The 22,870-nt window shown below is 40.3% G+C and overlaps 1 protein-coding gene across 2 annotated transcripts in view; it reads right to left on the reverse strand.

Moving 5' to 3' along the window:
• The window catches only part of hace1 (HECT domain and ankyrin repeat containing E3 ubiquitin protein ligase 1), a 51,841-nt gene that overhangs the window by 16,488 nt on the left and 12,483 nt on the right, over positions 1-22,870 (reverse strand). The window contains exons 6-19 of one of the 2 annotated variants that reach the window (XM_049583129.1): positions 22,568-22,699; positions 20,231-20,313; positions 19,883-19,979; positions 19,682-19,783; positions 19,455-19,561; positions 17,528-17,678; positions 15,195-15,269; positions 11,732-12,036; positions 5,915-5,983; positions 5,651-5,738; positions 3,616-3,727; positions 1,918-2,015; positions 1,689-1,776; positions 1,393-1,542 (exon numbers count right to left, since the gene is read on the reverse strand). In XM_049583129.1, coding sequence (XP_049439086.1) covers positions 1,393-1,542; positions 1,689-1,776; positions 1,918-2,015; positions 3,616-3,727; positions 5,651-5,738; positions 5,915-5,983; positions 11,732-12,036; positions 15,195-15,269; positions 17,528-17,678; positions 19,455-19,561; positions 19,682-19,783; positions 19,883-19,979; positions 20,231-20,313; positions 22,568-22,699 — 1,657 coding nt within the window. The remainder of the gene's footprint in view (positions 1-1,392; positions 1,543-1,688; positions 1,777-1,917; positions 2,016-3,615; positions 3,728-5,650; positions 5,739-5,914; positions 5,984-11,731; positions 12,037-15,194; positions 15,270-17,527; positions 17,679-19,454; positions 19,562-19,681; positions 19,784-19,882; positions 19,980-20,230; positions 20,314-22,567; positions 22,700-22,870) is intronic. The other variant, XM_049583130.1, reaches the window with a different exon arrangement.

Genomic DNA, 22,870 nt, shown 5'->3' on the forward strand with positions numbered 1-22,870 from the left:
GCTACTAAGAGTTCCTGTTCACACTATACCCATGTTAGGGATGTCAATGGTTAACTGTTAGTCTGTTAACTGCTGAAAATACATGACTAGTTATGCATGTTGATCTACAGGTTAATTTTGCAAACTTCTATTTCAGTAGTAGTCTTAGCACTATGCTGTACCACATTAAGAACCAAGTTAAAAAGGTATTCATGCTAAACTGATTAGCTAGCCTTGGCCACGCTGCACACCACCAGGGTCTTTCAGTTCCCAAGCCGACCCATGGTGACAGGATGCCATTGTTGTGGAAACACTGAGCTCACCTACGACCTCCCCTCCGGTGGCCCCAGTGAGAAAAAAGGGTGAATTTTGAGCAAAACATTCCCTTTAGCATTGTTAACTGTTAGCTCTACTAACACAGTTACGGCTAGTAGTACTAACATACATTAACAGAGAGTGGCCACCATATTTCCACATCAACAGCGTCCCATCTACATGTGTCAGGAGAGTATTACCAGCTGTAAACGCTGAGCTAGCTTTTGCCTGACCCAGTTGGTGCACAGTGCAGTTAGCTAACCAGTGGAGATCAGAGGGTGGGCAGAGAGCGCTGTGTTGTTTTTTTTTTTAATATTATTCTTTGGGCAGTTCTTGCATTTATTGATAGGGCAGCTGTAGATTGACAGGAAATGTGGGAGAGAAAGGGGGGATGACATGCAGCAAAGGACTGCAGGTCGGAATCGAACTTGGGCCACTGCAGAGGACTCAGCCTCAGTGGGGCGCATGGGCACTATGTCTTTCACATGTTAACACAGCCAGCCAGCTGTCTGTCAGCAAAGCAAACAGTAAATAAAATAAAAGGGAAGACATTTACATGAAAATCCTTAAAATTTCACCACCACGGATAGCACCATGAAATGCTGAGCTGAAGTTCACTGAGTCATAAAGTGTTGGCATAAAAGAAATTAGGCCTCTTACATTACATGTCATTTTGCTTTTTTTTGGTAATAACTAAGCAATTAGTTGCCAGTTAATGGGCATCTGAAAGCAAAATTAACCAAAACTAACATCCCTAACCCAAATACAGATAACAAGCACCGAGATTACTATTGATATAGTTCTTTGTGATTTTGAGGCAGGATCTTAAGTTGAAGAAGTGTCTTTTTTATATAACTGAAATCATAAATGAATCAGCGGGGAAAAAAGGCACTAGCAAACTAAAACTAGCATCGACAAGGGCCAATGGTGTGGGACACACCACAGGAGGGCGGCAAACACACCAATGACTCAACTTTGACCAATGGCTGACCGTCAGCTTGGTGTGTCAGGGCCTGAAGTCATGCTGATTCCAGCAGTGTCTGAATGATTAATGTCCATATTCACTAATGCACTAGTCTGTTTCGTATCAACACATACCCAGGATGTGTTTGTAGAAGGAGCGGGTGAAGTAGATGTTGACCAGCTGTCGGTGGTACAGAGCCAGACCCAGGATCTGACCTGCGAACCGGAAATAGTTTAGGTGGTCTGGGTTCACAGATGAGTTACTGTTGGGCTGAAAAGTGGTACCTGTAGGTGAGACACAGACACACACACACACACACACACACACACACACACACACACACACACACACACACACACACTTCATTTTACATGATACAGCTCTGCTTGTCACACTCAATGTTATCACAGTAAGGAAAAATGTCTTGTACCATCAGCTGACTGGGTGAACAGAGCATAGTCTGGGTTGATGATCTCATTGGACAGGATGTCAAACCACTCCCGAACCACACCCTGGCCCTGAAACACACAGAGAAACAACACAACATGTTACTGTGGATTCACTGAGACATGGGGCAGCTGATCCATCAACTGAAACAGGCCAACAGAAGGAGTTTTATTACTGAACACTTGTGCAGTGTCATGATTTCTGAAACCCACCATGCCTTCCTCGCCATGGAAGCGAACAGCAATACCCTGTTTGAGTTTCTCATTGGTGGACTTGGAAACCATCTCACAGCTACTCCTGAATATGGAATCTGTTAGTGAGATTAAAAAGTAGAAATAGTAAACTGCAGAACAAAACATTCGGGAGAAAAAGATGTGGGGAACAGATGGCAATATGGTGGTCAGAGCTGGAGCCACATGCTTTCTATTCTCCATTTTACTGACAGGACAAACTTAGTTAACCTCCAATTCACAAAGTACAGATGTAACCATCGCTGTCACTGTTTCAAAAGACCGTCTACAGAGTCTGATATTCAGTTTTCCCAGTAAGTACATTTTCTTTTAATGGTCTTTAAGCCTGTTTTTCCACTAGTGAAAATTAGCATTAGCGATGGCATTATCACAGTTAATCATAGCTGCAATTGAACCATCCTAACCAAGCTAGCAGCTAGCATTAATGCCACCTTCTTGTCCACATATGGTCACTTCTGGCTCAATAAACCCAAGACAACGACGGCCAAATGCTGAACTTGAGGCTTAAAACCACTCCACAAACCAATGGGTGACATCGCAGTGGCTATGTCCATTATTTTATACAGTCTATGTGTAATCCAAGTTTCTCTGTGGTTTGTTGTGGTAAGTCAGTCTGGCCACACATGCATGTATGTATCCCAATGGCCAACTCATCGTTACTGTTTTCTACTGCATTCAGTGACTGCGTTGTCAAGGAAACGTCTCGCCCACCCTCTGGTCCCACCTTGGTAACAACATTAGCTCAGTCAGCACTGTCTCTGTTGTTAATGCTGTTAACTGAGTTAGCACAGTTAGCTGATAGCTGTCAGCTCAACTATTCCATGATGAGAACCGTGTGCAGAAAAAACCCGCTCCAGACTCTGAATCATAGAAATGCTCTGAATGTCGCAAACAGCTCCTTTAAAGTTTACATTTTTCTGAAAAAATGTGACACTCTTTCTTGAACATTGAATGTTTATGATTAAGGTTCCTTTTGTCATTTCCTGCGTATAGTGTCTAAGTTACAATCAAAGTAAACTAGGACTGGGTTCTGAAGGATTCAAACTCTAAGGCCTTGTGTAAATCAACATTAGCAGTGCAAAAAAAATGCAGCCCCCTCATTCATTTCCATTAGACCTTTGTGTTGGTAGAGCAGATGTGCCAGCAGTGCACTGTTGTTAGCCAGCATACAAGTGTTCATTCCTGATAGATAACTTTGCAAAAAGGCTGCAGCAGTCACAATGTACTATAAGATGTCTCACAGTGTAATTAATTCATGGCTTTATATATTTAAACTGCCCTTCTTGATGGCTTTTTATCATCTCACCTGTGACTGCAGAAACACTACTACACTAACTGAGCTCCAATCATGTTTATCATGCAGTGTCTAAAATAAAACATGCCTCAACCTGCAGGGTGCAACTAATAAGACTTATTTCAGGGAGGTTTTTCTGGTGTTTGTTTGACATTAATGTGGTCTTAAAATGACACTAAATGTTGTACTGCACTCTACTGTAGCAACAACTGGCACATATCCACCTGTACTCATTCTGTATGCATTTGCCAGTAAGCCAGGGAACATTACACTGGAGCGTAAATTACATCTGTGAATGGATTTGGTTGTGATCTTCTCCCCACCATACACTGACACTGTTCATGTATAAAGAGGACATTTTCTACCTCTGTGGATGAGCAGGATGTCGTTCTCGTTGACCGGACGGTGAACCATGTCTGAGTCTGGCTGGCCGGCCAGCAGATGCTCATAGAACCACTCACAGCGATCCTTGAAGGGCTGAGAGGGAAAAAAAAGACTTCATCCCACACTGCACAGCACTTTCCTAAACTAATTACCACTTCTATGTGCTTTCAACTCTCAGACTGTGGATTTTTCAGTCTCAGCCGACGACTCGGAAAGCCTTCAGTGCTGAAATACTCGTCTGTAATACAGAGATGAGGCTGGGGTCTATTTGCATAATATATGCCTTTGTTCTCTAGGCGTTGGAGGTAGAGTGAAGGATGAGCGAGGAAGAGAGAGAAAGGCTTTTCCCCCCGGGGCTGCGGGGCGTACTGAGAGAGGAATCAGGAGATGAAATCAAATTCACCAGGTTAAAGTCTGTAATTAAAACAAGGGCCTACTCCCAGGCGAGCCATAATCCATGGGTAACGAGGCTCGAACGCTGCAGCTCAAATATGAATACTGAAGAGTGAGGGAACAGCACACAACTCGGAGCAGCACTTAAAATTTATGAAGCCATATAAATGGAACTTAAGACAAGTGTTATCGCCATGGTTGTAACACTGTTAAATGATCCTGAAGTGAATACAGGGGACTTTCAAAGTCACTTTCCATAAAGTCCCTGAAGACAGTCACATACAGACACAGAGGGACTCTGACTTATCAAAGGAAAGAATGAAGAATAAGATACATACTCTTGAGCCACAGTGTAGTTTGCTTACAAGAGAGACAAATCAAGCTGCCCAGGCCTATGGGGGAAATTTAATGTATTTCACTCAGTTTGGGAGCTAATAAATGATGGCTGATTTTATAAGGTCCTGATCAGCTTGAACACCTGTGTACATTCTCTGTGAGGACCTTTAATAACTAGAAATACACATCTTCCCCTAGGCAGCACAGAAAATCTATACAATGAGCACAGTTTCAAGGTGAACATCCAAGATCAGTGTCACCAATTCTGTATCTGACCAAATGTCTCCCCTTCTGTTCCTGGGATATGACATTAAATAAAGACAAAGAAAACTGCAGAAAATTATGTCACAGTGATTTCAACCTTTAACCATTTGAATATAAAATGTCATCATTTTATCCTTTTTCAAAATTTGTGTGAGAATGTTGACACAATTAGCATATGAATTCTTGAGATATGGCCAAAAACATGTTTTGTGAGGTCACATTGACCTTTGACCTTCGAACGCCAAATTCTAATCAGTTCATTTTTGAGTCTAAGTGGCTATTTGTGCCAAATTTGAAGAAAATCTCTCAAGGTGTTCTTGAGATATCAAATTCACAAAAATGAGATGTATGGAAGGTCCCAGTGACCTTGACCCTTGACCAGAAAAATCAAATTAGTTCATTGTTGAGTCAAAATGAATGCTTGTGCCAAATTTTAAGAAATTTCCTCCAGGTGGTCTTGAGATATCGCGTTCACAAGAATGAGACAAACAAGGTCACAGTGACCTTGACCTTTGACCACAAAAATCTAATTTGTTCATCTTTGAGTCGTCATTGTGTGTTTGTGCCAAATTTGAAAGAATTCATTTAAGATGTTCTTGAAGTATCGCATTCACTATGAGACAGATGAGGTCACAGTGACCTTAGCTCTTGACCTTTGAAACAAAAACATGGTAAAACAAGGTCCAGGTTGTAAAATTTAGGTAGATGACTGAATTTCAATATTGAGATTATGAAAGTATTTTTGCTACTACCTTTATACGTACACTAGATCTACTATATTGCAATGTTTCAGTGTGTAACTGTAGTAAATATGAGGCGACAACATTCAAATCAACATACAGATAAGAAAAGGTTTATGGATGTTGTGTGTTACATACTTCAAGTGTGCACTTTCTGATGAAAAACAACTGTTATCTCTTGCTCGAAGAAGAACAGACCATGTTTTCCGGTGGACTGAATTTAGCTTACAAACTTGTGCTGCCATGTAAAGGCTCTAAAACCCTTTAGTAAATGAATCCTTACCTGGCCCTTAATAATATGCATGAAGCGTGACATCAACTCTGGACACTCTAGGAGGAAATGGAAGTGGTTAAAGATGATCTTTGGATTCCTGAAAAAAACAAAGAGGCAGAGGGATGAACAGAGCAAGAAACATGACGAGGGACTGAGAGTACGGAGAGATAAGAGCGGAAATAAATTAGGAGGAAAGAAGCCGCTAGATCAATCCTCAGTCTCTGGGTGCTGTGCGGGGAGGCTGAAGTATGGCAGAGGGCCACATTGACTCACCTGGTTACAAAACACTTGAGCACCTCATCGTGCTTGCAGACAAACTCGATAAAGCGAGGAGACGTCATTCTGGGTGAGGGGAGAGGGAGGTGAAGAGTGAGGAGGATGAAGTGAGAGAGAAAAAGAGACAGCATTACCATCTCAGTACCAGCATCTGTTTTACAATCAGATCATTCAGTTTTATCTGAAATGGCAAATTCTCCTACACTGACAATTATATTGGATCATAACAGAAGACATCACTTTGTGATAAAGAGCAGAGTAAAGAAGATGAGAGCAACATCAACAGAAACAGAGAGAGCTCAGCTCAGCAGGCAGGTCAGTAACAGGTCTCTACTGACTGTTAGTAAGAATCATTAATGACTGAATTGTGTATAATTCCGGACCCAGAGAAAAGTTTAAACAAAGAGAGTGAAATGTAAATGCAAACAGGAGGCAGACAAAGCAGTGCAGATCACAGTGGGAGCTATCTTAAGTTCTTGAAAACTGAGTAGTGAAAGAATAACACTTTGAAAATATACACATATGTATATATGTGTGTATGTGTGTGTGTGTGTGTGTGTGTATATATATATATATATATATATAAATGAACACACACACACACACACACACACACATATATATATTAGTTTGTACACAGCATTTTGCTAATAGATCAGACAAATACTGCAGCATTGAGCCACACTATTTTATGGACAGCTGTATCAGGAATCAAAAAAGTACAAGTGTTGGTAGTAGTTGTAGTAATCCATCAGTGTGCTAGCAGAATAAGCATTAGTTTTCCATTTGAATGCAGACTATCAATAAAGATAAATGCACTCGAGGCATACAGTACATCTCTCCTTGTCACTAAGAAGACACCAGGCTCAGCACAGCAGAGACTGAGGAGTGACACCTCTCAGCAGGGGAACTTGAGCTGTCTACAGAGGACACATTTCAGCTGTGTTACTCATTCATCTGCCTTGCATACATTTGACAGAACAGATACACTTCTATGTTTGTCAATACAGCTGTTTACACCTGCTGTGTAACAGCTTCACTCACACTTTAGCACATAACAGCAATGTGGTTGGTCTTTTTAAGCTTGAAATGTTTTTTTATTTATTTTTTTTAACAACAGTGGATGTGTTTGTGAGCTCTGTCAATGGCTGTGGTGACACGTGGTGTGTCGCTGACATAAGACAGAAGCTGCTGCTTTTGCATTAATTTCACTACACAGCCTTTGTAGACAATGTGTTACTGTGGACTCTGAGCCTACAGATGGATGCAGGGTGGAGATGAAGCTTATGAGACACTACAAACAGCAGCAGCATAAAGAAAAGAGTGAGCAGATCACTGACATCACATCACATTGGATCTACGTTGCAGTGCGTATTAAAGCAGGCTTCAGAGCTAGAAATACTTTTCTTCTGTGTACATGCATGAGTGCATTAGACTTTTAAAGTTACAGGCACCAAAATATTCTTACTTGGACCAGAAAATCTTGTTATTGTACCATGTGGTTTATTTGTTCTCCTTTATCCACATTTCCACCATGGTTGGATTTGACCAAAATTACAGTTAAGTTCCAAATCCAGAGTTCTCGCAATAGCACAATTTGAATTTGCTCAGCAAGTCACTCTGGCAATCAGTAAAGATGCTCATTACCCATGCCCTTGTAGCCGAGCTGCACCAATCACATTGGTGTATCTGATATAGGCGGGCCAGAGGCGAGCTAAACAGATGACGACAGCACTGTGATGACGAAGTCCGGAATCAGTGAGTAAACATTGCAAAATGGCTACGGATGAACACCGGTTGTTTGAAATGGCTTTGGCCGCTACAATGAACGAGTTAGACTTGGCTTTTTCTCTAAAAGAGGAACAGAAGACGGCGCACAAATCTTTCCTTTGCAAGAAGGACGTTTTTGCTGTTTTGCTGACTGGATACGGCAAGAGTCTAATCTACCAGTTAGCTCTGGATACGTCACCCTGTGTATTGTTCTGATTGGTCGTAGTGTTATCCAATTGCATGCAGTGATATTTTAAAATGCATGCTTGGTGCCGCCCCCTCGAGTTGGGCCATTTGCATTACTCATAGCCAGACCCTAAATCTTTCTAGATTTGGGTCTGGATTTCCAGGCTAGTTAAGTTCAGTGAAACTACTTCAAACTTTATATGGTCATAGTTGCATTTTAAGCAGCTTCTCAGCAAACCTTAAATGGAGACCTTTTTAAATAATTCATACTGGGTCTTCTTGGTGTACACTTTTTCCCATGTTATTAAATAAATAGATATTAACTGACTGATTATTTACCTCTACGCTTCAATTACCATCTTCCAATGTTTACAGAAGTTTTTATGCAGTTTGTACTCTCTATATACAGACTCTACATTCAGTGAATGTAGAGTCTGCAGGCAAACCCTGGAGATCTTGCCGCCGGAAGAAGAGCGGAAGAGCCCTGGTTTCCGGTGCTAGGCTGTTTGTAGTCCACGTGATATTGACCAATCATGTTTGAGCCGGCTGCAGTTGTTGCCAGGTTAAATGGTCCATGCGGTGAACTAACGAGGCGGAACATAATTGGCGTCACTGCAATCTATTGCAATGTTTCAGCATATTTACTTATACATAAACGGAAGTCGGAAACGAAAATTCGCCTCCTCTGCCCAAATCAAACCAGACTGCCGGAAGTCAGACGCTGAATACAGCCAAAGGGTTCCGAGAATGTGCAGTTTGTGAATATGAATGAAATTAAACACACTGGAAGTCATTGGGAAATGTTATTTTGCATTAGTGAAGCTGATCTTTTACCTTTGGGATATATAATGTAATAATTTTATCCTTTTAGACATTTGTGTGAAACTGTCATAATTAGCGTATGAATTCCTGAGTTATGGCCGAATACACGTTTTGTGAGGTCATAGTGACCTTGACCTTGACAAGTATTAATTATTGAGTCCAAGTGGACATTTGTGTCAAATTTAAAGAAATTTTCCTCAGGTGTTCTTGAGATGTCGCATTCACATGAATAAGACAGATGTAAAGTCACACTGACCTTGACCTTTGACAATGGAAATCTGAGTCCAAGTGGGCATTGTTACTAGATTTGAAAGAATTCCCTAATGGTGTTCTTGAGATATCACGTTCACAATATGAGACAGACACAAGGTCAGAGAAACCTTGGCCTTTGACCACCAAAATCTAATCAGTTCATTGTTGAGTCTAAGTGGGTGTTTATTCTAAATTTGTAAGAATTCCCTCAAGGTGTTTGAGATATCGCGTTCACAAAATGAGACAGATGCAAGGTCACAGTGACCTTGACCTGTGACATTGTGTGTGTTTATTGTTGAATCCTTGGCTCTTGAGATATCGCATTCTCGAGAATGGGATGGACAGACAACCCAAAAACATAATGTCTCCTGCAGGGGCAATTGCTCTGAGATAACAAGGGAGGCTGAAGTTCCCCTAAAACTTCATAGAAGAAATGGTCAAATATGTACTATTGAATTAAGCAATATTACACGAGAGGGAGTGAAACGGCCTGCGGCCTCATGCCTACGACCAAATCACAGCCGTGACGATATACAGTACAACGTCACAACCTTGAGTGTGATATTGCTTTTATACAACAGTTCAACCACAGCTTAAACAGCAATGCTGAGTAGGGAAATGTTAACAAAAGGTGATTAAATAAATTATTTAAGTATGTTATGTAGCTCCACGAAAAAAAAAACAGTTCCCCCAGTCTGTTGCCAGGCAACGCAGCACACGCGCCAGGAACTCACAAGCTAGCCTACTTTGTATTTACATTGATCTGCAGCTGTGTAACTCCGTCCAGTTCGGCTGATGAAACGTTGGCAAACCTGGATGTTGGCACGGCCAGATTCAGCTTCCACTCTCCCTCATCCTCATCAGTACCTCATCAGATGATCATTGACAATTCCTGACCGTGTTGGCTTCATTTTTGCTCCTCACCAGTGTGTCGAGGTCGGCTGATGTTACACAAACACACCTGGAGGTCTGCACAGAAGAGTCCTGGCTTTCCTTTTCCTCGTCCTCTCCTGACGACCACTCATAATTTAATTCAAATGTAATTTTGGGGAAAATATCCATCTTCGTGGTGTAACGTTATAGTGCCAGTTTGCGTCAATGTAGCGAGTGTGACAGTTGGTTAATTAATGGTTGTATTTATTTTTATAACACCTGTTAGCGGAGTGCTTTTACTGTTACAAGTCCCAGTGATGTTATACTCTATATCAGCACTCACGGAATGCCTCTCATCCAATCAAATTAGTCAGTCGGAACCAACCGTTGTATAATTAACATTAAAATAAGAATTTACATTGCATTAAACGTGCGCTAGGATGCGTTTAACATCATGACTATGATGTTCAAACGTCAGCTGTTTATCAGCAGTTTTCAAACGCATACATTCTAATTTGATTGGACGAGAGGCATCGTCGCATTGCGAGCTCAGTCCCATGCAGATATTTGCAAGTGGAGTCTTCTGACAGAGTGCCTTCCAGAGTGCCTTATTTCCATAAGCAATATAGCTCATTTTCATCATTTGTAAAGTACACACAACTAAACCCATCTGTCTTTGGCTGTGGTTCTATGGCATGAGTGTGGTTGAAAATCAGCTTCAATTAAATGTTCCTTTTATAAGTTACTGCTTCGCTACAATATGACAAATTTTATGATGTTAACTTAAAGTGAGCTTCCCCTGTTTGAAAGACCAGCAGCCGCCACTGGCCTCCTGCCATGGCTATTGCTGGTGTGGAGGCATAAAAACAGAGGAAGCACTAAAATCCTATGTGAAGAAATGTGTCCTATGTAGGCAATTAGGTATTAAACTTGGATCACTAGAAAAAATTACACTGAAACTGCCATTATTTTCTATTAAAATATTCATGTAAAAAAAAGTTATTATAAATAAATGTGCTACATGAGACCAATTTAGTATAATTTTTTAAATCATAATTTTCCCTAATATTGGCAAGGTATTGAAAAAACACTGGTTGTATGTTATTTGATGATCCATAAGTAAGTCCCCAGTAGTTAAGCGTAGAGCTGGGGGGTAAGCTAACCATCCTCCTGCTGCCAACATCAGCTGAAACTGAGTTACAAATGCTGTTGGATACAGAGCGAATGTCTATCCAATATCCAATATCCCATCCATATTAGCAATATCCAGTTTTGCTGTTGAAGCTGTGCTGCTCATCAATTGCGTGAGTCTTGTGGTCAATGTGTGAGTTGACACCTGTACCAAATTATGTGTACCAGTGCATGTAGAGCTGAGAATCATGTGCACAGCTCAAATTCTGTGTGTACATATGCATGTGGTACTTTGAGCCCTGCTTTATACTAGTACTGGCCATATACTGGTACTACTGCCAGTATATGGCCAGAAGTGGTGGCTGTGGTAAAAGTATCAGAAGTAGCATAGCAGTAGTGGCTGTACCAAGAGTAGTATAAGTAGTGGCTATAGTACTAGTGTCAGTAGTAGTACAGCAGTAGTGGCAGTGGTAGCACCAAGAGTAGCATTAGTAGTGGCTGTAGTAGCAGTAGTACAGTTGCTACTAGTACCAAGAATAGTATTAGTAGTGGCTGTAGTAGCAGTAGTACAGTTGCTGTAGTAGTAGTGGCTATAGTATTAGTGTCAGTAGTAGTACAGCAGTAGTGGCAGTGGTAGTACCAAGAGTAGTAGTGGCTGTACAGTAGTAGCAGTAGTACAGCTGTGATCTTAACAGACACCAGATGTATAGAACCAAAATTTAACTTTTTCCTGTATACTGACTACATATGACAACTGACAAGTGAAGTCTGAGCACAGACCCTTGTGGCATCTGACAGGAGCAGCACATATAGAAGGCCTGGATCACAGCGCTGAGTCGATTGGCCGTCATGGAGATGACATCCTCGCCGTCAGCATAGACCTCTGTTTCCATGACAGTCTGAGGGTCCAGTAAGGAGGGGAGTTTAGGTGTGGATCCGGAGTGGTCGACCTCTCGCTGTTTCAGAAGCAGAGAAGCTATCTCGCTGCTGGATGAGGAGGAAGACGGGTTCTTCCTGTTCCTGTCCAGCTCTGTGGAGATAAGCACCAGCCACTCATCCAGGGAGTGCCACAGCAGCTCCAAAGGCTAAAAGAGACAGACAATAGGTGAGAGGTACACAGGATCAAAGAGAAAACAAAGAGAGTGATCAATGAAGATATATGAAGACTAACTTTAGCCTTCACCTTTTCCACAGAATCTGGGATTGAGTGAAGACATATTTCAAAGAGGAAAAAGTTCTAGAGAATGCCCTTTGTCCAACTGACTACAAGCAAAGAACGTTCTGACTACACTAAAGGTCGTTGAAATCAGGATCAGGATTTCAAAGATCTGAGGACCCTGTCAGTTGCACCAGCAGAGAAGTTTGCTTTTTATTGTCAGGCCATCCAAATCGCAAAAAAATACATATTTTCTTTCTTACCTCTTGTGCCATCTACAGTAGCAACGGAGGTGTGAATTCACAGAGTGGATGGTGGCTGCTGACAGCACTATGAATTGCATGTTGTCACTGGATACAATCATCCATGTGCCAAAGTATAAATTTTGTAGGTAGAACAATGGCAGAGAAAAAAAGAAAACTGAAATTTTCAAACTGAAGTGACAGGACCTGACCAGTTCACTTCAGGCAAGGAATACCTGACAGGCAGAAACTATATTTGGGCTTAATATCCAAGTCTGTCAGTGCCCTTCAGTTACCATCAACCCTCTGAAGATGCTAATAATTACATTGTAACTGCATGTGGCTCTTAGTGCTGCTCTTTATGAATTGGACTGTTTTTTGCAATAATGCTAATTTGCATAGACAGGGGCCAATTTTGCACAAAATTACCTTTAAATACATGTAAATAGCACAGGAGCACCAAGACGCTATTTGCTTGGCAGTGCAGTTTGGGCTGCATTTGACCCTTTGCAGGTGCTTTGAGAATTACATGGCTTCTTTTCGTCCTATTTGTGCAGGTTGAGACAGCCACAAAAGCTGCGCAACCCTTTTGTGAACTCTCCCAAGATAGCTGTGTTTTCTTTGACCACGTTTTTAGATATTTGTCTCTAATTGTCTCTGATTATTTGCCTTCAATTGAGGTGAATGGTATTCTGTCTGAAGAGCTCATAAGAGGGTAAAAATGACAGTTAAAAAAAATAAAAAAGATAATAGAATTACCGCCTCGCAGTTGTAGGCCTACAGTTACAGTTTACATCCATGTCTGTCCACACTCATGTAGCCATGACAGTGCTTTAAATGTGGAAGTTATTGCAAAAAAGCTACACACTCGACAACATGAATGCTTCACACACACATTTTCAACCCAGCAGCACAGAAGATCTATACAATCAGCACAGTTTCAAGGTGAACACCCAAGATTCAGTATCTAACCAAATGTCTCCCCTTCTGTCCATCAGTTATGACGCTGAATAATGGCCGAAAAAAACCTTTATCATTAAAGACATTTTTATGAAATTTTGACATAATTATCCTGTGCATTTTTGAGTTATGGCCAAAACATGTTTTTGGGGTAACAGTGACCTTCACCTTTGACCACCAAAATGTAATAAGTTTATCCTTGAGTTCTAATGGACATTTGTGCTAAATTTAAAGAAATTCCCTCAAGGTGTTCTTTAAATATTATGTTAACTTGAATAAGACCGACAAGATCACGATGACCTTGGCCTTTTACTACCAAAATCTGATCAGTTTGTTGTTGAGTCTAAGTGGACTTCTGTGCCAAGTTTGAAGAAATTTCCTCGTGGTGTTCTTGAGATATCACATGACATGAGAATGAGCTGGATGCAAGGTCACAGTGACCTTGACCATTGACCACCAAAATCTAATCCGTTTATAGCAGAGCCCAAGCAGACATTTGTGCCAAATTTGAAGAAATTCCCTCGAGGTGTTCTTGAGATATTGAGAATACAGACATGGTAACAGTGACTTTGACATTTGAAAGCCAAAATCAGTTCATAGTTAAGTCTAAGTGATAGTTAAGTCTAAGTGAACGTTTGTGCCAAATCTCAAGAAATTCCGTTCTTATATTGCGTTGACGAGAATAAACACAGATGGACAGACAACACGAAAACATAATACCTGCAGCCGTAGCTATCGCTAGCATGGAGGCACAAAAAAGTAAACAGCAAAATCTCGTTTCAGACACAGTGACCTTGTTTCTCTGCATAATCCACATTCTGAGGTCCTGAGTTTGTTGTAACTACTTGCTATTGGAGAATAAATCCCTATGAATACTCTTCATCTTTACTGTATTTGGGTGGAGGGTGAAATCTGAAAGATTTTTGTTATTTGGATGAAAATACCCTTTAAACAAATGTGTTGCATGATGAGAAGGTTTTCTTTTTAAGTTAGTGTCAGAACAGAATCCTGTTTAAGTCTTACAACAACAATTTTTATAAAAGGTTAACTATGGAATCATTAAATGTCATTAAATGTCTTGACTCCCTGGAAGAACAAATCGTATATATCTCAATGGGACCTTCCTGGCAAAATAAAGCATAAATGAAATAAATAAAATCTTCCACATCAACTGTGAACTTTTTTATGGTGATTTTGTTCTGGTTTGCTTTCTTTTCTCCATTTAATTAAAGATTTTTGGCTCTTTACAGTTAGCAAATGGACGTGCAGACGTGTGCCACAGATAGCAAACCCAAACACTACAGTATCTAAACCTTCCTTTCTGTGTGTTAAAGGGGTGAAGTTAGAAGTCGGTCTGAGTAGTGTTGATGCAAATCAAAAAAAATCACACAATCCCAACCCCAAGATAATGACAACTATTTAGGGTTGAGCAATTCTGAAATACGTATACTATAAGCTATGACATTTGTCAAACTTAAAGAGTCATGCCAAAGTCACTGCTGCTTTAAAAGAAATTTGTTGGGTCAGGTGATTGCAGGCAGAGTTCAAATCATTGAGCAGAAATGCTTTATGACCGTAATAGATTTATAGGATTGGAAGGACCTTGATAGCATGAAAGCAGATTTTATCAATATTGCCCAACCCTAACTCTGTCCAAACCCACCAAAGTACCAATCATTTTCAAATGGAATATTAAATATCAGAGTAAATCACCTGTCAGACTTTCATTCAGTGGAAGATGAAATTTAAATACCCAGCTCCAACTACCTTGACGGTAGGAAGGTTTCCACAGATCAAATTTCCCAGATTTTAACACATCAGTGTATTTGACATGCAGAGGTTTATGATTAACTGCAAATGATAAAAAAAAATATCCATGTCTCACATCAAAGACAGCAGAACCTGTCCAGGAACATTCAGCTTTTTGTACCGTCTCCATCTCCATCTGTCTCACACACATCTGTAACCAATGGAGTCAGTTCTTATTGCTGCTGTTTTAGTTGAAAGGACACAAAGTCGAGTCAGTATTATCATGTGCCACTGTTGCCAACTAGCTTTCAATACAAGATGCAATACACTACACAAAGTTTCACTATTGCCCCTCTGCTGTTTTTGTACTACCACCAGAACATGGCAAAGTCAGACATTTTCAAACCCTACACATGAGCGCTGTTGTCATCAATGTTTTCATATTAACAAAGGCTCACATGACTCAGTGTTATATGAAAGGGGTCACTCGTGGGGACAAACCCACAATGACTTATAACCAACTCCGCAGCTTAGTGGCTTAGTCTTTTAGCTCATTGTTTTGGCTTACTTTCACCACTTTCATCAACTTCAAAAGTCATAAGCTAAATAGAAGTACTTAAACCACATAGTAACAGTTTCATTACAAATTCTAAAAGCTGGAATATGTTATTTTGAGGCCAATCTTGATATTTAAAAGTTAAAAAAGAAAAAGAAAAAAAGAAAACCCCAAATTCTTTTTAAAATAACACAAACTCATAACACAAACATTTTTGATAACTGTCACATAAATGAGGTTCGTCAATTAGTGACCAAGATATGTAGTGAGCAGGACATTCTACAGTCCAAAAATAAACATGTTAGTGCTCTCTGGTGAAACAAAAGAACAGGCAGGCTCAACTTAAATGTCTCATAAGTAAAGACCAAATCAATGTGACATTGCACAAAAAAACAGCAATCACCTTCAGGTGGACAATTGCTAATTACTTTCAATTGTTTAGATATATCAAATCAGTACATTTGTCTCTTTCTGTTGTCATTTTCAGCCATAACTAACATTTAAAAGATACTCAGTTAATCACTGTGGTCCGACCTGTCAGCACTGATGCTAAACAATGTGCTGCTGTGGACAAGGATGCTATATTTTAATATCTATTCAACTTACCATACACTAACCAACTGAGGACACGGTAGACCAGTTGCGCTAAGTAAAATTACCGTTTCAGTCTGGTGGCTTTGATGTAAAGCAGTGAAAATATTTTAAATACACCATACACTTAAACTGGTGTTGATTTTTTTTGGGTGGGCCTTTCTTGAGGTGACTAAAAACTCACCATGTGCGGCAGCATTTGCTCAGCGCTGTTTGATATTATGTATGTGACGTAAGGGTTTTCTACCCTGAAGTTGTTGTAAATACACATTGTGATCTATAATGGTCTGTAATGGGTCTATAATGGGTGCTGTCCAAACAAAAAAACAAAAAAATAAATCACAAAAAAACGAATACATTTGTTGGCACTCACAAATGACAATAGACGTGTTCATCACATTTAATCCATTTAACATGTAATGCATTGAACGTCTTTATCCAGGGTTGGACATTAACTTTTTTGTCCACCTGCCACTGCCACTGGTGGATTACACAATAGACCAGCCACCCAATATATCACCTTTTTTTTTTGGCTGGTGAGTGAAGCCAATCCAGCCGCCACTCGATGCATGTTTTACCAGCATTTGACTGGTGGCTGGTGCTAATTTCCAACCCTGGTTAACATGTCCATTGTCTTCTTCTGTCACACATAATTAAAAGTAACATTTACTTATTTGTGAGTGCTCTCTTGTTGGCAAACTCTGCAATGGAGACACTGTATCTAAATAAACTAATTTCTTCAGTATTTCTGCAATAACATTTCCGTTACTAGGAATTTCCGTTACATTACTTTTCCGTTACATTGGAGGAGGAACAAGAGGCGCGTCGCTACTACCCCGGCAAATATGAAACAAAGTCCCACTCTTTGAGCATAATGTAAGATCATGCATATGCAGCATCACGGGGGAGGGGATCCTCGTCTCAACAGTTTTACCACAAAGTATGACTTTCCTGACCTTAAAATTTATGTTTTAAATTCATTAACAACATATTTAGATTTCATGTCGCGACTCAAACGGGAACAAAAGATAATATTGCTCTCCCCATTCACTGCCATTCATATTTTTTCCAATCTAAGGTCCCATGAGCTCTACTGGAAGTGGCGTGACTTCTGCACTCCATTAAAAGAATCATGGGGGCAAAACAGTGTGCAGATTTCTTTCCTATTTTGTGCCTCAATATTTACTTAATTCTTGCTGACATTTGAATCTCACACTTTTGCAAATAACACAGAACATACACTACTTCCATCCCAGCAGACTACTCAGTGGTTTTACAGCCCTTACAGATCACAGTATACTTTCTATACAGCTTGTACTAACCTTAAAGACCTGGCTGCGAGGTGTCTTGTTGCCGTTGTACCCCATGTCGTTGCCATTGTTGGGGGATGAAGGCCCCAGGCGAAACACATGGCAGAAAATACGAACGATTCTCAGCAGACTCTTCATCTGAGCTTCATAACTGCTGGACAGGCTGAGGAGGGACAGAGTCAAACACATCTTAGCACCACTCAACAATCAGTTTGTAATGCAGTTCCATCAAATCAAACACACTGTCACAGATAAGACAGCTGCAGTACAGGGAGGCACGATATTGTAATGTTTGACATTTGTAATTGTTTCCAAGTCTGTCTGCAGTCAGTGAGGGAGAGGAGTACTGATCACTCTGTTTCTTCTCAGCATTGATCTTTAAAGCTTCGCTGTGAGATGCTGATGTCACACTGCTGTCTTACACAAAGACAACCTCTGAGAAATATCTAAAGAAGGAAAACAGTTCCCTTCTGCCCATCAGTCATCACTGAAACACTCAGAATTACACAGAAAGTCACACATTCAATTTACTGATTCTAGTTAAGTGTCTATGACTGTCGGTGACTTGATTTTTAATATGTATCTGTATCTTAAATTCTAAATCTTAAAATAATAAATTGGTTATTGAGGTGAATCCTGGTAGAGGGTAAGGCTTCCGTTAGGAAAGACACAGTTTGAAATCACGAAGGACCAGGACACACAATGTTCAATAATCTATAATCTGTACTGGTTTTAATTTTTATCTACATCACAAGCATGACAGGATAGAATGATAGAGACCACTAATTGTTGTTTTTAAATTTATGTAATGTGATTTAAGAAAGGAGAAACAATAGAGATGGGTTCATGATACCAAAGCTACAAAACTTGTTTCACTCCTGTGAGGCACACTGTTTCAATACATTGTGTCTGAGTTTGTATCAAATCAAGAACACCACGTGATTGATGACATCTGAAGCGTCAAATGTCACTGATGCAACCGAAAGCGCTTCATTCAGTTGGACAGGTTTAAAAGACAGGTTTTCTATGACTTTAAGGACCCATAATAAGAAAAAAAAACTTGCCCAGCGTTTTCCAAACATATCAGATTCAAACTCAATTCAAACATAAATTTCAGCTAGCTGCCACACGTGGAGGAAGAGTAAGAACGCAGGGAGAAAACGAGGAAAGGTATGTGATGGTAAACAAAATGTTGTCACACATGGATGCATATCTGAGCTGCGTTACATTGATAGCTTCAGAAAACACATTTGACGTTATGTTGAAGGTTATCCAGAGCAGATAACTTTAACAATGTCATTATACACACAACAAAATTCCACAACTTTTTTAAAACTGTCAATGATTTTTACTAATTCTATGACTCTTCCAGGCCTGGAAAATGTGAATTCCATGACTTTTCCAAGTTTTCCATGACTATGGGAATCTTGCATCTACATTTGATGCAGCTGATGGTAAAAAGTATTCTGATCAAAAGAATTTCAGATTTAATGACAACACACAGGCTTATTGCACACATATAAAACTATTAAATTCTGAGAGGGGCTGAGGTGCTTCTGTCAGTCTTAAAAGGCTGCTGTACGTTCTGCAAACCACCAGATGTCACTGTGTTTGCTGCGTTTGAAGCCCTAAAGCTTTGAATCTTTTTCAAATCTTTTTCTTTCGCCCATCCCTAAGATACAGTAAGTCATTAAACACAGAACTCTGAACTTTGGATGTAGTCAAACAGGCTGTTTCTCCCTGCTGACAGTCTTTATGCTGACATGAGATTCATACCAATCTGAACATCTCACTCTGAAAAAGTCAAAAAGTGATTCCCAAAACATGTCAAATGATTCCTGCCTCTAAAACTGTGAATAAGTTAAAACATTCTGTATACCAGATCAATAACAAACAAGAAAAAGAGGCAAATATGAGAATCAAATATATAAAGTTATACCTGAGAAGCTTGTGTCCATTGGTGGTAGCCACCTCAGCAAGACTGGTCAAGATCCTCTGGTAATGACTGTCACTCTGCTGAGAGACATGCTCCAGGACCTGCCTGAGCTACACACACACACACACACACACACACACACACACACACACACACACACACACACACACACACATCAATAGAAGTGTATGCACAGGGACTGAATGACTGTAGAGACAAAGTGGTCCTACCATGTTCTCCTTCATATCATCATTTTGTGTCATCTGGATGAGGGTCTGGAAAAGTCTGCCGTGGTGCTGGATGAGGATCTCACAGGTCTCCCCATATCCACCCTGACCACACACAGGAGGTACAGTAACAACACACAACACTAACAGAAAAAGGTGTAAAGGTCGTGGATGGTAAAAAGGAGGCAAAAAACACACACTCACCTGCACACAGAGATCCAGAGGAGTGATTCCATTCTTGTCAGCAAGGTATTTGGCACCTCGAGAGAGCAGGATCTGCGCTGTGTCTCTTTGGCCATGACTACAGAACAACACAAGACAAGTTTCATACAACTACAGTAACGGACTGTCAAATACTGGCACTATGATACAAAGCATTATCCATGGGTATTTTACAATATTTCAATCCCTCACATTCCAGGTTCTAACATGTGAGTTACTAACTGTAAAAAGCCAACTCCGGTTCACTTTTTGAAATTAAGAGTCTAAGTATATGCATCAGTGCCACACCATGAATCATCAGCATTACAATACCATCACTGATGACATCACCTGCAGGCAAAGTAAAGGGGTGTGGCTCCAGAGACGTTGGGCCGATTGATGTCAGCTCCACTGTCCAGAAGACACAACACCGTCTGAGCAAACACACACACACACACACACATCACACATCACACACTGATATACTGGATGATAGTAACAATTTACAGAAATGATTTCTGGGTCTACATTCTCATGATGTAATGGCTGAATTATCGATAGGATAAAAGGTTGTAAAATGAGAGGATCTCTGTAATGGGTAATATCTGGTGTATTATTCATATTTCTGGAGGAGAGCCAGGCATGGACAGCAGCTCCATCCACTAGCAGTGCGCACAGCCTAAGTGGGTGAGCCCTCTGCTGTGGCTGGGTCATGCTATGCTCACAGCAGGCTGCATCGTTATGACACTGTGACACACATGTATTTAATGATTGTAATGACAAGGATGTGTGGCAGGCGCCCCTGGCTTTACAACAACACTTGGCCAATTTAACAATCTTATGTGCTGTAAATTACAGCCAGCCAGTCACAATTACAGCTACAGGAACAGCCACATCCATAGCCAAGTTGCATTTTAGCTCCAAAACTACAGCCAAGCACCCAGTGGCTGTGATTCATCTCAGAGTTCCACCGGTAATATGGATCAAAGCAGGGGTGAAAGTAGGCGGTACAGTCTGGTACACTGTACCACTAAAAGATTGAGTGCTGACACGCTGTAATGAAAGGAGAGGACAGCAGTTGTCTGCCTGAAGCAGTTTGTTACTGTAGAAAAGAGAAACCACAGATTCAAACTTCCCAGATCAATAACTTACAGGGCAAACATTGTTAACAGATTCAAGTCTCTTTCCAATCGTAGTTAGGTAGACAATGAGCTATGACCAAATTTACATCAAAACAAGGCGTTCTTCAAGCTGGGCAGTAACACTGCCCTGTGTGCATCTGGCTATGAGACGAGTACACAGGGGCTGTCTACAAAGTACAACACTGAAAGGAGATGCTACAAAACTATTCAAGAGCTTAATTCTTATAAAGTATTATGTCCCAAAAATCACTACACACATCAATGCTCTCCTGTTGGTTATACCACAACACTTGGAACAGCTTGGAAAAATGTGCTTTTGCATTTGGGGAAATTTTCATAGAAAAAAAATTGAACAAATTCACTCTCATTAAGTGTAGTGTCCCCAAATATTAAATAACTTCGATCTTAGAAACTCTTATGCCTCTGCACTAGTGGTCACAGGCATTATATTTTCAGGTTGACTATCCACCCCGTCAAAGGTCAAGGTGACTGTGACCTCAAAAACATGTTTTTGGCCACAACATAAGCCGACCGCACATTTGCTAATGATAACAAAATTTCACACAAATGTCTAATAGGATAAAATGAAATTATGACATTTTATATCTTCAAAAGGTCAACTTGACTGTGACATCATTGTTTTCTGCAAAACACTTTTCTGGCCATTATTCAACGTCACATCTCAGGTACAGAAGGGGAATATTTGGTCAGATACTGATTTGGTGACACTAATCTTGGGTGTCCACATTAAAACTGTGCTGATTATATTGTGCTGCTGAGTTAAAGATGTGTGTGAAGCATCCACGTTTTAAGATATTTAGCTTCTTTGCAGTGACGTTGATATTTGAAGCATTGTCAGCTGTCATGGATATATAAGAATCTGGACAGACATAGATGTAAACAGCAATTTGACTGGTTAGTGGAGGCGTACAACCAAGAAGTAGTTATTCTATTTGTTTCTGAGCGCAATGATCGATGAATTCAAAGACAGAGATTTGTTCAACTATAGTCCATTAAAATTAGTTGTATTTTTCTCCTCATTTAAAACAAAACAAATTGTTATGATTTTGAAAGCTTTGTCAACATTCATTTCGGTGGCACTTTGACCATTCAAATGAATCATTTGCTAAACATGATGTTAAGTGTTAATTTCTTTCTACACTATACAGGCATTAAAAAATGGACATGTATGTTTAGGGATCCATGAAGCTAAAGGCAGGAGGAGAACAACATGAAGCGATAAAGGTTGGAGTAGTAGTAATAGCAAGAACTTCAATCTACTTTGACCCCTGGATCAAAGAGAATGCAAAATCCTGTCAACAACTGTGCCCTGCCAGTAAAACCCAATATTTACTGCCCTCAAACTACCGGCCATAAAGGCCTAAAAGCCTGACAAGCAGCCCCTAGAAGCCATGCTGCTCCTAATGCTCAAATGGACTAAAGTGGACTGAACTGATCCAACTAAAGACCGACATCTGTTGCCAAGCTTTGAGTCCTGTGCTCTATATGGCTTTTTAATTAAAGAGGTATTTTAAAATTGGCTCACAGTTTTGTGTCCATTCTGACAGGCCACATGTAGAGCTGTCTGTCCCATGGCGTCTTCCACATCCACATTGGATACATGCTGGACCAGATCATGGAGGAGCTCCGTTCTTCCATTCACTGCCAACCAGTGGATCTGTAGCATTGGTTTACATGAACAATCACTATCCTGACTACAGGAGGTAAAGGGGCAGTTTACCAAAAATCAAACTACATATCTTATCTGTGGTGCTATTTATCAATCTAGACTGTTTTGGTGTGAGTTGTGGAGTGTTGGAGATATCAGCTGTAGTGATGTCTGCCTTCT

Source organism: Epinephelus fuscoguttatus, linkage group LG8 (genome assembly GCF_011397635.1).
Source record: "Epinephelus fuscoguttatus linkage group LG8, E.fuscoguttatus.final_Chr_v1".
NCBI lineage: Eukaryota > Metazoa > Chordata > Actinopteri > Perciformes > Serranidae > Epinephelus > Epinephelus fuscoguttatus.